This window comes from Sphaerodactylus townsendi, linkage group LG02 (assembly GCF_021028975.2).
Source record: "Sphaerodactylus townsendi isolate TG3544 linkage group LG02, MPM_Stown_v2.3, whole genome shotgun sequence".
NCBI classification, from domain to species: domain Eukaryota; kingdom Metazoa; phylum Chordata; class Lepidosauria; order Squamata; family Sphaerodactylidae; genus Sphaerodactylus; species Sphaerodactylus townsendi.
In genome coordinates this window covers 113,091,383-113,106,559 of record NC_059426.1, presented here as the reverse complement: position 1 = coordinate 113,106,559, position 15,177 = coordinate 113,091,383, and the positions used below count along the sequence as shown (strand labels likewise).

General features: G+C 41.6%; 1 protein-coding gene across 1 annotated transcript in view; it reads right to left on the bottom strand.

Annotated features, from left to right (window-relative positions):
• Positions 1–15,177, bottom strand: part of CD82 (CD82 molecule) — a 52,296-nt gene that overhangs the window by 21,875 nt on the left and 15,244 nt on the right. The window contains exon 2 of the mRNA XM_048485791.1: positions 7,222–7,302. Within this exon, the coding sequence (XP_048341748.1) occupies positions 7,222–7,284 (63 nt within the window). The 5' untranslated portion in view covers positions 7,285–7,302. The remainder of the gene's footprint in view (positions 1–7,221; positions 7,303–15,177) is intronic.

The following is a 15,177-nucleotide window of genomic DNA, read 5'->3' as shown; positions in this document are numbered from 1 at the left end:
TTTTGAAAAAAAAAAAAGAACATGAATGCTAACATTCTCCAACCAGAATGATGTGAAGCAATACGTATTTGGTCTGATACTAAAGACATCGTAATTTATGCTGTCAGCAGAAATGTGGAGTTTCACTGGCCCAAGGCTGACCTACAAAACTCTCTTCAGAGGCACAGCAATCTAGACAAACTTGAAAGGCAATGAAGTAGTCCAAAAAGCAGTCAGCGCAGCTCATCTGTTCACAGGGCCTGTAGACAAGGTGTGGCCCCTGCAAAGTTGACACTAGAGAGCAGCAGAACAAAACAGCCAGACAATACTGTTCAGTGGACTTTTCTTGCTTTAGGCACTGGAATTAGATATCCTAAAATGAGCTTAATGGGCATTCTAAGGCAGGCTTACCAACTGAAGTACCATAGGTAAGAAAAAAAAGCTCAAAAGATCCTAACGTCTCAGCAGAAAGTCTGATATGAATCTCTAAGATATGATTTAAACCTTGTAGCTGCCTTGTCACATCTATTTCTCATACATGGACTATCATTCCTCATTGTCTGACTTTATTCCATCACAATACCTATGCTTGTGTGAGTATGGGGAGACACTTTACAGGAACAACTTAATACGGGGATAAGATACTTTCCCTTGAACAACATTATAAAATTGTTGTTTTATGGTAAGCAGAATGACTTGCTGAGCCTGACACACTAGTTTGGATGCTGATAGGCTCAGTTCCCACTGAGCTAGATGCCATGAAGCTGCAAAAAGAAAAGCAACACATTAGGGTTACACCAAGCACCCACATGCAAGGTGACTGGTGACAGCTTTGTCATGTACAGCCCCTATGCGTTTCGCTATTAAACTTTATCAGGAGAATCAGAGTTGTTTTGCTGAACTCTAACTGCTGTAAAGTTTTGCTAATTATTGCAAAGAGAACAGACTGGAAATTAGCTATGTTAAAACTAAAGTTCTCATTTTTGCTAAGAGTTGGAAGCCCACATCCTGGCGAACTAAGGGCCACAAAATTGAGCAGGTCAAATATTTCCAATATCTTGGCATTTGCGATAGGTATAATTTGTCATGGTCCTCACAACAACAAGCAGTAACTACCTCAGCACATACAAACATGACAGCAATATACCACTTTTTCTACAGTAAAGGCAATCAATATATTCCTGCTGCCTTGAAGGTTTTTGACGCTAGGATTGGCTCCTTGTTACTGTACGGTTCCCCTATTTGGATTTCGGCAATAAATAAATCATTTAATTTATTACATTCCAAATTCCTTCGGAAACTAATGGGGCTCCCCAGTTGTGTGCCTTATTCTGCACTGTGCATAGAGATGGGCCAAACAACTCTAGAAACCTTGGCATGGATAAGGCCCATAAAATATTGGCTGCATATACATTTTCTAGTGGGATCCAATAGTTATATTCCCTCTCTGTTATCAGATTACTTTATTTCAGAATGGTATACTTTGATCTTTAGAAAGGTTGAAGCTATTGGTTTCCCTTTGGAATCACTCCTTATGCTCACAAAGGTGGAAGCCTTCAGACTAGTTAAGAATAGGCTCTTGGACGTTGATTTTCATTATTTGACTCTTGCAGCCAAGACAACCTGCTCCCCGACTACCTTATTAATCCCATGCGAGCGTGGAATTATGGCAACATATCTTTGTCTGCTGATTAATCCCACCCAGAGGAGAGCTTTGGCTACTGCAAGATGTAATGTGCTGCCATCAGCTCTCCTGGAGGGAAGATTTAAGAATATAGAATGTTATAAAAGGGTTTGTTCTTGTGATCTGGCTACGGTTGAAACACTTGACCATACTCTGTTTGTATCCCCTAAATATGATAAGATATGCCTGAAATACATGAATTCCATTTTTTAGCAGTGCTCTCAGTGGCAAGAGTGTTACAAGATACCCAACCTCCTGAACAGCTCTGATGTGCTCTTTTGTGAGACTGTTGCAAATGTTATACTGGAAATTAGTAATTTTAACTACGTTTTAAAATCGTGTTTTACTTTGAATTTTTTTCCTGCTTTGCATGCCAATAAAGGCTTGTTGTTGTTGTTAATTGCTGTAAAAAGGTTCAGCAAAAGGAGCTCCGATCCTGCTGATGAAACTTTAATGGCAAAGTGTAGGGGCTTTACATGACAATAAAGCTGTCTCCAGTCACCTTGCTTCTTTTTTTTTTACCGTTTTTGATTTGCTGCAAAAAAGAAGAAGAAAAAACAAGATTTTCCCTTGGGCTTGGGGTAGTGTCAGTGCTGAAGAAACTTGGGGGAGAGGAAGGAGAAGAGTATCTAGAGACCAGCTGCTTCCTGTCACCTGTGGCCTAGCCAGGGGAAGTCCAGCAAAGACGTTATCAGAAACACTTCTTCAAATAGAATTCCACCAGCCCCCCCCCCCCCCCCCCGCTTATCCTCCACTGCTTGCTTTCCTCTTCAGCAAATCATCTCCCTCAAGAGACTCTCCCCCATTCTGTGCAAAATGTGGGAAAATACTTTTCTGTTTGGATTTGAGCTTGTTCAGCCAAACAACTTGATCCACCTCCTGTCAGCTCAGAAGCATCCCAACAGGATTCCAAAACAACATGCTTGGCTTGCCTGGCTAAAAAGAGGGAAGGGGACTGGAGGGGGTACATGCAAAGACTGGAAGCAGACAAAGACTGAAAAATCCCCACTAGCTTATTAAAACATTGTGGCAGTGAGAAGATGAGCACGGTTACTACAGAGCAAAGCATTTCCCACAGGCCGTTGTAAAGTACCTTTTTTTCTTCCTTCACCCCACTCAGATCAAGTTTCCTTTGCACCCTCTTGTCCTTTGTTGAGAATGCAAGCTCAAAGTCTCTATGGCAACTCTTTTATAGAAGGCAGAGCCAGACCAGTTCACCTGGCATACAGCCCATCCCCTGCACCATTTCACAATTTATGCAGCAGGCAGGTGTGCTTTATTTATACCAGCACATATATGACAAGAGACAATAAAGCATAAAATAAAATTGTGTACACCTTATAAAGTGTGCAATGCTACTCTTCCCTAGTATTACCTTTCCCTTATGGATTCTAGCATGAGCCTTCAAGGGTACATTTGGTGGAAGAGAATAAAAATATTACCTCTGTGGCTGCATCCCCATGAACATTCCTCAGGACCCTAGCTTTCCAGTCTGCTAAATACCAGAGACAGCCATGATAAATGCTGAAGTCCAGTACCTGAGTCATTCTGAATTTTTCCATTAACCACCTATATTAGTCCTGGTGGGATCAGTGTTGACTTGAAATGGGACAAGAGGGACTTCGGTTTGCAGTATGGCTATAAGCTGGAAGGATGACTGGTTCAAGTGAATGGGTGAATGTCAAGAGGGTGAATGTCAAGAGGATTAGGAATGAGTGAATGTCAAGAGGATCAGTTCCTGATGAAAAATATGAAGATTCCAGGTTGATGGCCAAATGAAGCTCTGCAGCATCTGTATAGCAGCAGGGTCAAAAGAAGAGACCACGGCTGCAAGGGAAAGCAGGAGTGAGGTCCACAGTTGGCACCGCAGGTTCTGCTCAGTTGATGAGTATAGTATGTTACAATGCACAAGCTCAGCTAGTGGAAAAAGTGATACTTATCTTCCTGATAGTTCATTACACATCTGAGGTTATGTTCTAGCACAGCACTGATGAATTTAGAATGACTGTGAGACTAAGAAGGGCTATATTTGAACTAAAAGGCTGCGTATAACAGGCCAGAATTAAGCTACAAACTGGGACCCAGGGTCAGATTGTGGCTTGGATTCTATACCTTTTTTCCCACCTGTGCTCCTTTTCATCTGTTGTGGAGGCAGTCCTGTGCAGAGAATCACGTTACTCCTGCCTTAGGCACTTCACAGGTCCTTGAAAGACACTGGTCTCATGTCTACTCCAATCGGCAGCAGCTTTCCAGAGTCTCAGGTAGAGGTCTTTCACATCATCTATCTACTACATTATCTTTTAAACTGGAGACGCCACAGATTGAACCTGGGACTGCATGCAAAGCAGCTGCTGCACTGCAGAGTCAAGTCCCTGAAGCATTAAACATAGCTTAAATTTAAGCTGCCCAACTCCCTCTTGAGGCTAAAGGAGGGGACAGATGGGAACTTCATCTCCAACAGGGATTTTGATGCCTTAGTCATACCTAGTGTCCTTGCTGCAATGGCTCTTTAAGATTTTTTCTATTATATGCTAAAGCCATTCATGACCTTTGGTCCCTGGAAGCATTAACTGGAATGCTGATTACTCAGAGATGGAAGGAAAGCAAACAGAGGGAGAAAAAACGTAATGGCAAAAGAAAATTGAAAACCAGCTCCAGATGTGTTCCAGATGCACCATCTAGGCCAGCTTCTTCTGCAGAGACTCTTGTGGTATTACATATTACATGATTGAAAGGTAACAAAAGGAAAAGGGAGCCATTAATTCACACCTTTGTTAAACAGTCACTTATTTAGGGATGCAGAGCATTTCAAAAGGAATGTCAAAGCTGGAAGGTACCTGCAGTTAGCAGCTAAGACACTACTGCATACATTAGAAATATGGACTACAACTGGAAATAAGATACTTTTCCCCTGTAAGTTTATCCTAGAGGAAGCAAGATGAATGGAAGAAGTTGAACCCAAAAAGTATATGAAAGAGGGTTTTTCTACTCCGCCCCCAGAGTAGTATAAGGTCTGTGGAAGCACTGGGTCATTACAGACCCACTGGATGACATCACGTCACAACATTTATTAGGCAGTCTATGGTTATGGGGTGGTTTGCCATTGCCTTCAACGTCTACACTTTACTCCCAGCAAGCAGGGTTTGCATTTTACTGACCCCAGGATGGAAGGCTGGGTTAATTTTGAGTGTAGGTGTGAATAGGTGTAGGTAAAGGTAAATTCCTTCACTCATTTGGCAAGACAATTGCCAATGAAAGATGTCCTTGAGCCAAAGAAAACATCAGTAAGAGGGATACAGTAGATTAGAACAAGAGATGAGGCACAACCTTCACACTAATCAGAACAGATGGCATACAAGACACCAACTTCTCCCTTCTAAACAATCATGCGCCTTCAGTGTGTAACTAAAAGAGTCAGTTGAGAAGCGAGAGAGTCTAGATAATGACTGATACTTCAATTTTAGATGGAAAAAGAATCTAGTCGTTGTGGACATCTGTGACTTCACCACTGTGGAAACTTTGGCAGATCATTCAGATGTGGTAGGACAGGAGAAAGATACTGTTTTTATTGCTTCCTAAACAGGCACTTTAGGTTTGCTTCCACAGAAGAGGCAGACACTGTAGGCAGAAGCAGCTGAATAGGAAGTTCACTAAAGGACACATAAAAAAGGGAAGCCCTCCTGACTGGCAGTTTCTCAGTACTTCTGAGAGTACTTTCCCAGTATAACACATGACTTGCCAGACAGTCATTCACAATTAAGGCAAGTCACCCCTACACAGTGTCGTACCTATGAATCTGCCAAAGCTGTCTCCAACAGTGGCTGATATGTTAAAGGAAGTAACAACAACAATAAAGGACTATCAATTTGGAGTGTCTCACCCTCCCACACCCCAAATGCAAGAGGACATAGCTCTTCATTTTACTGACCAACTGAAGTCAAGCACAAATTTTGAGGAGGGTTATGCAAGTTAAATCTTGTTTACAGGTGATGCATTCTCTAGTACATGGGAGACTGAAGACAATACAGGTTAAGCAGTGCATTGTTCAATGCAAGCTTTCAGAACAACTTGACATCTGACCTTTGCAAACTTGCTTCCTACAACTAGGCAACCAGGCAAGCTAAACCATTGTGAAACCAGTATGCCCAACATTTGTCATTACTATTAAAAAAAACCCTGCTTAAGATGGTACTGTCGGATTGGCTGTTTTTATATAACAAATGATATGGGGCTCACCCTTATTCTTACAGTCTGAGACATATAAGATAGTAGCAGCTCCTAGCCCCAGCAACTAGAAGTAATGTTCAATAAGTAATAGTAACAGAGCCTCACCCCCTTAAATCAGATCCTTTCTCACTTGAACCTTCACACCATCATTGCTAGAGAAGTGAGCATATGAAGCCTGTTAATGTGGAAGAGGGCACAATGTGCAGAGTGGAAGGGTGGGTAAGGTGGTTCTTAATATTTTGATGTGAACAGCTGAATAACCCCTGTATTCACTGGCATATTGGAAGATGCTAGTCTTTCTTTAGAAATCTTACCCTGGAATTTGGTGCCAGAAGTAAACATTCAAGGAAGCAAGCAATACGCTTATTGAGATGATTACAAAGAGTGACCTCTGCTGACCCTGCAACAGGACGATAAAAATAGTTCTGCTATACAGTGACTTTGTGAAGTCAGCCACTCTCCAGTCTGTACTTTGCTCTGCTTTTCTGAAAGTGGACCTGTTTGCACATCTTGACAGTGATTTGCAACATAATATGTTTAAAAATACTCTATTTCATACTGTACATTCTCATGCCTCCTTTTTTTTCTTTCAGCACATGCTGTTCTATGTACAGCTATTAGGAATAAGGAACACCACATACATAAAACTGACTAATGAAGCCCACAGCTGCTCTAGGAGTGCCGAAAATCACAAGTCTTACTTACAGGCATTCCTCAGTCTGACGAAGAATCTTCTGTAGCTGTTCACACATTTTTGCGCAGGATAGGCTTTTATGTTGTTGGAGAAGACTAACAGTACAGTCCAAAACAGAATTATACTTTCTAAATCTACTAACTTAAAAAGTTTATTTATATTTAGGATTGCAGTGTAGATAGCCTGGCCAATTTTGGTTTTGTTCACCAGGAATAAGTAACATCATTTTAAGGTATAACACAATATAGCAATCTAGAACCCCTTTCCAGAACAGAATGTATTTAGGAAGCTGTCAACCATATGCCCTTGCCAAAGCCCAATAGGAAAATGCTTTTCCAAAACTGACCCACTCCAGTGTTCCAAGTCTCTCCCTCACACTGATCCAAGGAATGCTTTGGGATTATTTAATTGGTTCAGAAATGTTACTACAATGTGGTCTTCATCTATCTACCCTTGTTAGAAGGCTACTGCATAGAAGCTTACAGATATTTCAAAGTATGCATGCAGTTTCCTCTTCCCCCCAGAATTTGTTACATCTTCTTACTAATACTATAATTCTCTAATTTATTGGGCTACTAAAATTTGACTTGAGCTTAACTTCGGCAAGCCACACAAACCCTACATGCAAGATACTTACAAAGAAAAGCAGGTTGAAGAGGAAAAGGAAGTACTTTGTAACTTTCAGGCAGCCAGATCCCATCTTCTCCTTTTATAAAACCTGAGAAAACATAGAAACAATTGGCCACATGAAAAAAAAAACTACAAGAATATGCATCTTCTCCATTGTTTCATTATTTGTTAGGAAATCAGAGGAGGGTTTTTTTTTTTGGGGGGGGGGGATCTTCCCCTTCCCTAATCACTTCAATAGATTACTTGTGCAAGGTCACTTTCCTTATGAAAAAGATCATTGTTTCTCCTTAAAGAGAATGTAGACCGCCACAACAACACTCTTCTTTAGCCTATCACATAAAGGAAATACACCATTTTTCTAGCACACAGTACTGTAAATTCTGATAATGGATTAAATTTTACTAAGGTGCTGGGTAGAATTTTTCAGGGCCAGCCAAAACTAAAGATATCAGAGCTCAAGTAGGGTTTGATTAATTCAGTACATGCACTCTTACAGCTGTTTCTAGTGATGCATACCCTTTCTCTAGTTAACTGCTAGGAACAAAAACAGGTAACAGTTGAATAACCAGTTATTAGATATGCCAGTATTGTCTGCTCAGATATCTGCACGTTTGCTTTTAAAGGTACATTTAAGACCACTTGGCAGTAAACCCCAAAGCTAGGCATACTGTGATTACTGATTCATGAAACTTTCAGATGTCTGAAAAGACTCAGTAATGTTATGCTTGGACACATGTCTGAGGAGACCAGAGCTATGCCAGAGATTCACCTATATCATTGTGCCACCAAAATAATCTGATGCATCTCAGCAGAGGCATGAGCTCATAGAACGGTCCATTGGACTCTTACATGAAGGGTCCTTCTCCTGGGGGCAGGAGGACATCTGCTGTGGGTGATTCTCCACCCCATCACCAGGAAGCAGGAACTTGGAAAAACAACTTCCTGTGCTGAGCCTGGGTGCCATTTTGGCCAGTACACTTTTGGCCTAGTAGTAAACTAATATACTTAAACATATGTAACAGCTCAACACAGAACATGGAAACATAAGAACAATGAAAACGTAACTAATGAGACAGGGAGGGTCCAGATGTCCTCTTGCCCCCAGGAGAAGGACCCTTCAGGTAAGAGTCCAATGGACTGTTCTCCTGGAGGCAGAGGACATCTGCTGTGGGACCTCCTAGACCAGTGTCCCTAATGGGAGGGGCATCGTTAATTAGAAGAAACATGATCCAGGACCTGATGTCCAAAGGCCGTCTGAGCCGCTGACCAGGACTGAATCTTGTAATGTCTGACGAACGTGGAAGAAGACGACCAAATGGTAGCCCGACAAATCTCTTCCACAGAAGCTTGGCTGCGTAAAGCTGCGTTAGTTGCTGTGCTTCGAATAGAGTGTGCCATAATGCCAGGTGGCACTGGAAAGTTTCCTGCTTTGAAAGCCTCGACTATGCAAAATTTGAGAGTCGAGCTAATAGCTGCAGTTGACATCTGAGCCTCCAAAGCTGAAAAACCTTTGATGAAGCCTCTTTCTGTTTGTCTGATGTCCTCCATCTGGAAGATAAAAGCTTTCTGGGAACGTCTCACATCTAGGTTATGCCATAGTCTCTCATTATCTGTGGAAGGCAGAGGGTAGAAGGTTGGAAGAACTACGGGTTGGTTAACTTGGAAGGAAGAGCTGGCTTTTGGTCTGAAGGTGGGATCGGTTCACAAGACCACTCTATTCTTATGAAAGATGCATATGTTTGAGTTGATTGACAAGGCCCGCAGTTCAGAGACCCGTTTAGCTGAGTGGGGGTTTGAGATTGAGCAATTTCCCATAGGAAACGTACCACATCCGGGTGACACGTAGCTTGAACACCGGATGGGCCACACTGTAGAGAGAGCGGCAAATTGACGGCAAAGGGTGGCACTACGCAGGCCACTGTCGAAGCCACTTTGGAGGAATTCTAGGACTTCTGGAATAGAAGGATTTTCTGGGTCGACTCCTCTGGGGTGGCACCAGCGAAGGTGCATTGTAGATCCTGTTGGTTGCTGGGGCATCGGGAGGACAGCAGGGTCTCTCTTTCCTTGTTGGAGTAACCTTTCCTCAACAGGAGCCACCTCTCAAGAGCCACATGGTCAGTCGCAACCATCTTGGGTTGGGGTGGCAGATGGGTCCTTGTGTCAGAAGTCTGGAATCAGGGGAAGTGGGTATGGTGGAGATACCGCTAACTCCCTCAAGGCCGAGAAACATGGGTGTCTTGGCCAGTAGGGGGTGACCATGATGACTGTCACCTTTTCCTTAGAGATCCTTCTGAGCAGCCTGGGAATGATAGGTGTTGGAAGGAAGGCGTAGAGGAGGCCCTCCAACCAGAGTGCAGATAGGGTATCGACTGCCGTGGCCCTCGGGTGTCGAAAGCGAGACATAAACTGTGGGGTCTGAGGGTTGCAGTGGCAAACAAGTCCAGTTTCAGATTGCCGAATTTGTTGGTAAGTTCCAGGAAGATGGATCAGTTGAGAGACCATTCTGCTTCTTGGATCTGCTGCCAACTGAGCTAGTCTGCCCTGGTGTTGAGGCATCCCCGCACATGCTCTGCTTGAAGGGACAGCAGCTGTTGTTCCACCCAAGAGAGGATCAGGAATGCTTGCCAATGAAGTTGTGACAACTGAGATCCCCCTTGGTTGTTTATATAATACTTGGCGGACACATTGTCTGTGCAGACTAATACGTGATGATGGCTGATCAGAGGTTGAAAATGTTGCAGAGCCAGGAGGATCGCTCGCGTTTCCAGAATGTTGATTGGCAGGCAAGCCTCTTCATTTGTCTAGGTGCCTTGGGTGATCTGGGTCCCCAAGGTTGCTCCCAACCCTGCAGGCTCACGTCCATAATTTGTTTCTGCTGAGGGGGAAGGAAAACTTTTCCTTGGTTGAGATTCCTCTTCAGAGTCCACCAGCGAAGACTGCTCCGTAGAAGCAGGTGTGATGGCAAGGAGATGGTCCCACTTGAACATGATGCCAGACTGGTACGGTCGAAGGAACTGCTAGAGGACCCGGGAGTGTAAGCGGCCCAATTGCACCATGTCTATGGAGGTAATTAGGAGGCCCATGAGATGTGCCAACTGTAGAAGGGGGACTCTGCGTGTCGAGATGACTTGGGACACAAGAATCTGGATCACCCACAGCAGATGTCCACCCCCTCCAGGAGAACAAAGATGGTTGTTTTTAAAGAGGTAGTACAATTAATGTTCAGTAACATACCAAGGTATCTTGTGTTGAAGGAGCCACTTCAAGAAAAAAAAGGAGTAGGAAAAAAAAGGAGTAAGTTTTAAAACAGAGCAAGAGAAATTATCAGGTCTCATAGCCCTTTGTAGTGGTCTCTCCCTTTGTGCAAAGAGAGGAAATAGCCAATTCTGATTAACTATGTTGAGTGACCACCACTTGACAACATCCTTAATGGCCTTCTGTGGCAAAGAAAAAAGAAATTAACAAAGAATAGTAGTAGGAACAGTTATCATTTAAAAATCATGTCCAGCAGATCTGTATTTAGTCAGAGCAACAATAAAGCAAGCTCTTCTGTTTCTGTACAGAACCTGCTTTTAAGCCTATTAGATATGTAGGTTAATACCAAGGTCAGCATGGAATTGGAGCATCATTCTAATTGGATAGCACTCTCATCAGTCAGTTTTCAAAACTACAACCGTTTGTTAGATACTGCTTTAATTTTCTGAGAAAGGTAAAATTGCTAGTGGTTCCATAACAGGGAAAAACATCTCGTTTTCATCCTGGAAACATTTTAAGCTTAAAAAATAATATGATTTGTAAGTGTGTAGAAGGTCACCATTTAATCAGTGGCTTGTTAACAAGAAAAAAAATCCCCACAGGTGCTTGGGATAAAAATACCTATTAGTATATTTGGGCCCTTTTTTCCTTCATAAGTCACATGGTGGCGACTAGAAATATTCTACTATACCCATTGGCAACTCTTGTAAAACTTAAGGGAAGTACCAACATAGCAGGAAAGGGATAGAATGAAGGTCTTATTGGATCAATGTAGTGCACATCTTGTTGAATGTGAAATCACTAATCATTGCCCAACACTTATCATAGAATCATAGAGTTGGAAGAGACCCCAAAGGCCATCAAGTCCAACCCCCCTGCAATGGAGGAACACAGAATCAAAGCACTCCTGACATATATTCATTCAGCCTCTGTTTTAAAAACCTCCAAAGGAGGAGACTCCACAACTCTCCAAGGCAGTGAATTCCACTGTCGAAAAGCCCTGATGGTCAGGAAGTTAATATCTAAACTGATGTGTCCCTGAATTGTATGCCTGTTCATTCAAACAAGTTGATCAGTTTCAAGTATTTGAGATGCACCATTTTTTTTTAAATAGAACATTTACTGGCAATAAAAGTGAGATTTACCATCATCAGAGTTGACATCAAAATTAGACTAAAATTTGTTCGTTGTTCCTCCCTTTCCCAGGAATACATTAATCAGCACTAGAGTAATAGTATTTCAGACCAGCATCTTAGTCAATTTTAAATGGTAAGTACCAAGAATCTTTGGTGCTTCAAGCATTTCTCTATGCCTATCCTTTAACTGGGGGAAAACCATGTTTTCCAACAGATTGCCAAAGGGGCAATTATTTTATTTTATTTGTTTATAGTCTGTCTTCCTCACCTAGACTCAATTGTGTAAGTATGTCAGGGAGGGGAAATAATCTCAAATTAAATATGCATATTCACAAATAAAGGTGGGGAATATTCAGCACTGTTTCAAGAAATGGGGGAGATAATCTGATGAAAGATTTTCATTTTAAAAGGGAAGTTTTCAATATTCATACATCCCAGTAAATAGCCTGCACTGAGGAAACAATATTGTGAGTGGTAAAACACAAAACTAAAGCAAGCAAAAGAATCACTTATTAGAAAGCAGGTAATTCCAATTTTTTTTCTTTTACAAGGTATACTTCCATGAGGATTGGGTGAATGTTTCTTGTCTTTACCAGGTAAGCAATCCTGTAATAGTTCAGCATAGCAAAGCTACAAATCAAGAATTTCTTTCCGGTATCCTAGCCAAGTTTCCATCTGATTGATGCATTTGACAATACATAATCTGAACATTTTTCCTATTGGTCCTTATTCAATATCAAGTGAGTGCTGGGGGAAGGGGGAGATAATGAGGGATCAGAACAGTTTTACACCACTGTATTTGTTTTAACAAACCAAAACCACATTAAAATGTAGTTATCAGTTCATTTCAGAAAATATAGCCTGGAATAATCTAGTGACACAAGAGATAAACTCTGCCAGAAATGGGGTGGGGGTGGGGGGGCTGACAAATTAAAGAAATTAATGTTAATTCATTCAATTCCATCACATTCTGTTGTACTTGTTGTTCTTATTAAAGTAAGGAACACTATGGCCCCTTCTGCACACGCAAAATAATGCGTTTTCAAACCACTTTCACAACTGTTTGCAAGTGGATTTTGCCATTCCGCACATCTTCAAAGAGCACTGAAAGCAGTTTGAAAGTGCATTATTCTGCATGTGCGGAATGAGCCAAAGGGAAAGTATTAGTTAGGTTTGATGGACAACTGGATGAAGCCACCATCTCTACCTCCCCCAATCTGACACAGATAGGAATAAGTCACTCTGTTTCTGTGAAGACTGCTTGGAAATCTTAGTCCTAACGATCAACACAAAGGGCAATCTTTAATTGATCAAAGCTTTGATTTTTCTACTGATCAATTCAGTTTGAAGCTCTAATTAATAGCATTTAGTTTTGGAATGGGCACTCCGCTTCTTTTGCTTCTTGTACAGATGTTCCCTAACATAAAAATTTCAGAAAAAAGTCTCAATTTTATTCAAAAAATATAAAAAAGCATGACAACTAGTATTTCCTAATAAGGTTACAAATACTGTGACTCAATTCCCTATGAAATGCAGCCACAGGCTGGCAATTTTACAAGTATTATTCTGCTTCTTTTGATTTAATGGGAACCTCAGATAATCACAGGTGAGTCCGATCCCAACATTCCCTTATCATCAAGGTAAACAACCACATGACACACTGCATTCCAGCTATTTTGCAAACCAGCAGGACTGGAACCAATTTAGCATTCCAGCTTCAGTGTCTCCTATAACATCTCAGTCTCTCTAGAGGAATATTAAATATACTGGATACAATCCTTAGAAATTCACTCAGCCAAGTAGCTTCTGAGATTAAAAAAAAAAAGGTGGCTCGTGCAGTTCAGCCCTAAAATATGTGCCCAACTAGCCTACAATACAAAGGAATACAGAGGCAAACAAAGGACTTCAGGGTTCTTCTTTCCTCTAAAATATATCTTGGGAAAGAACTGTAACGTGATATTGTGAGGAATCATAAGATTTTTTTAAAAAAATGAGCATTTCACAAACTTCTCACAAGAGGAATGCTACTATATTTTCAAAAGTCTCCATAGCAGTTTCCTTCAAACCATCTCTGAGAAGCTCAATAAGTTTTTGGATTAACCAAATTATTTTTCTTTTTAAGAACATAAGAAGAGTCCTGGGGATCATATCAAACAATGGTCCCAATAGCCTGTCAAACTGTTTCATGCAGTGACCTGGACTCCTGGAGGGCCCACAGAACTTGTGTTCAGAGGTTTCCTACCTCTCACTATGGAGTTTCTCTTTAATCACCATCACTGGTAGCCACTGATGGACCTATCCTCCATCTACTTGTTTAATCCCCTTTTACAGTTATCTGTACTCAAAGCAATCTCTACTTCCACTGGCAGCGAATCCATCATTTAATCACTAGTATATCATTTTATCTGTCCTGAAGATCTAATTTTGGGAAAGGGAGAAAAGTTCTTCATATGCTTCCTTCATTTCTGCAGATTTATGGTCATAATTAATCTAAAGTGTAGTATTAATACTCCCCACCTTCTTTTTTCTAGTACTCACATTCAGCCTCACTTTCAAACACAAAACAAGACATTCCCTAACAAATACACACACACACACATATACTGCCATATGACTTGTAAAGACTGGTTTTCAAGATTCTAATATACAGCTTCCCAAAAGTTCCACAACCCCAGAGGATATTGTGATACTCAGCACAGAAAAGCTACCCCAATACACAGGTCCAGCACCAGCCTATATTCCAGTTATTTGAGTCTCAAATCAGCCTTAAAATCAGCTGCAACTTCAGTGTATCAATCACTACCACCCATTCTTAATACATATTCACAAAATTTGGAACACCAGTGACCACCACTGATCAAAATGCTTCATGCACTATGTCAGTAAAGCCGTTGCAGAATAATGGCCAAGGACACTCCTAAGCTCTGTTAATAGTAACAGTTTATCATAAAATGAGAAATAGTATTTTGGAACCCTTTCAAGATCTCACTTCTTTTTCTTACCGTCCATTTCACAGGGCCTTCAATGGGGACTAGATCAGAGGCTTGTCTTAAAGAACTGTGATTCACATCTGTTTACTTAGCTGTTATGACACTTACTTAGCTGTTATATACTGTCACTCAAGTAGGGCTGGCTGCTAAAACCCTGTTGCTTACATGTCTTCCTCCCTCCTCATACCTCCTAGCTCATGCACACTCCAAAAGTGGCTTAACATCTGGTCCCACATGTGAAGTGCCATTGAGCTGTACAGCCATGCATGCAGTCACAGCATTCCTTCTTCAGTGTCTCTCCCATGCTACCTAGGAAATGAAAAGAGAAGCTGCTGCCTTTACCCTGATTCCAGCAGTTGCATTTATTTTTGCAAAGCAACAGCAATTTGACTTTTTGAGAGAAAAGTGGCCACTGCTGACACAAACAGCCAAGACCTGGGACAGGGGAGACTGTGCAAATTGCTGACTCTTGTCTCCCCTCCTAAAGAACACTATGCAGCTGTTAATGTCTCAGGCCTGTGCATGGTGACTTGGGAGGAAGCCACAATGAATAGAGTAGCATCTATATCCACATGAACAAAG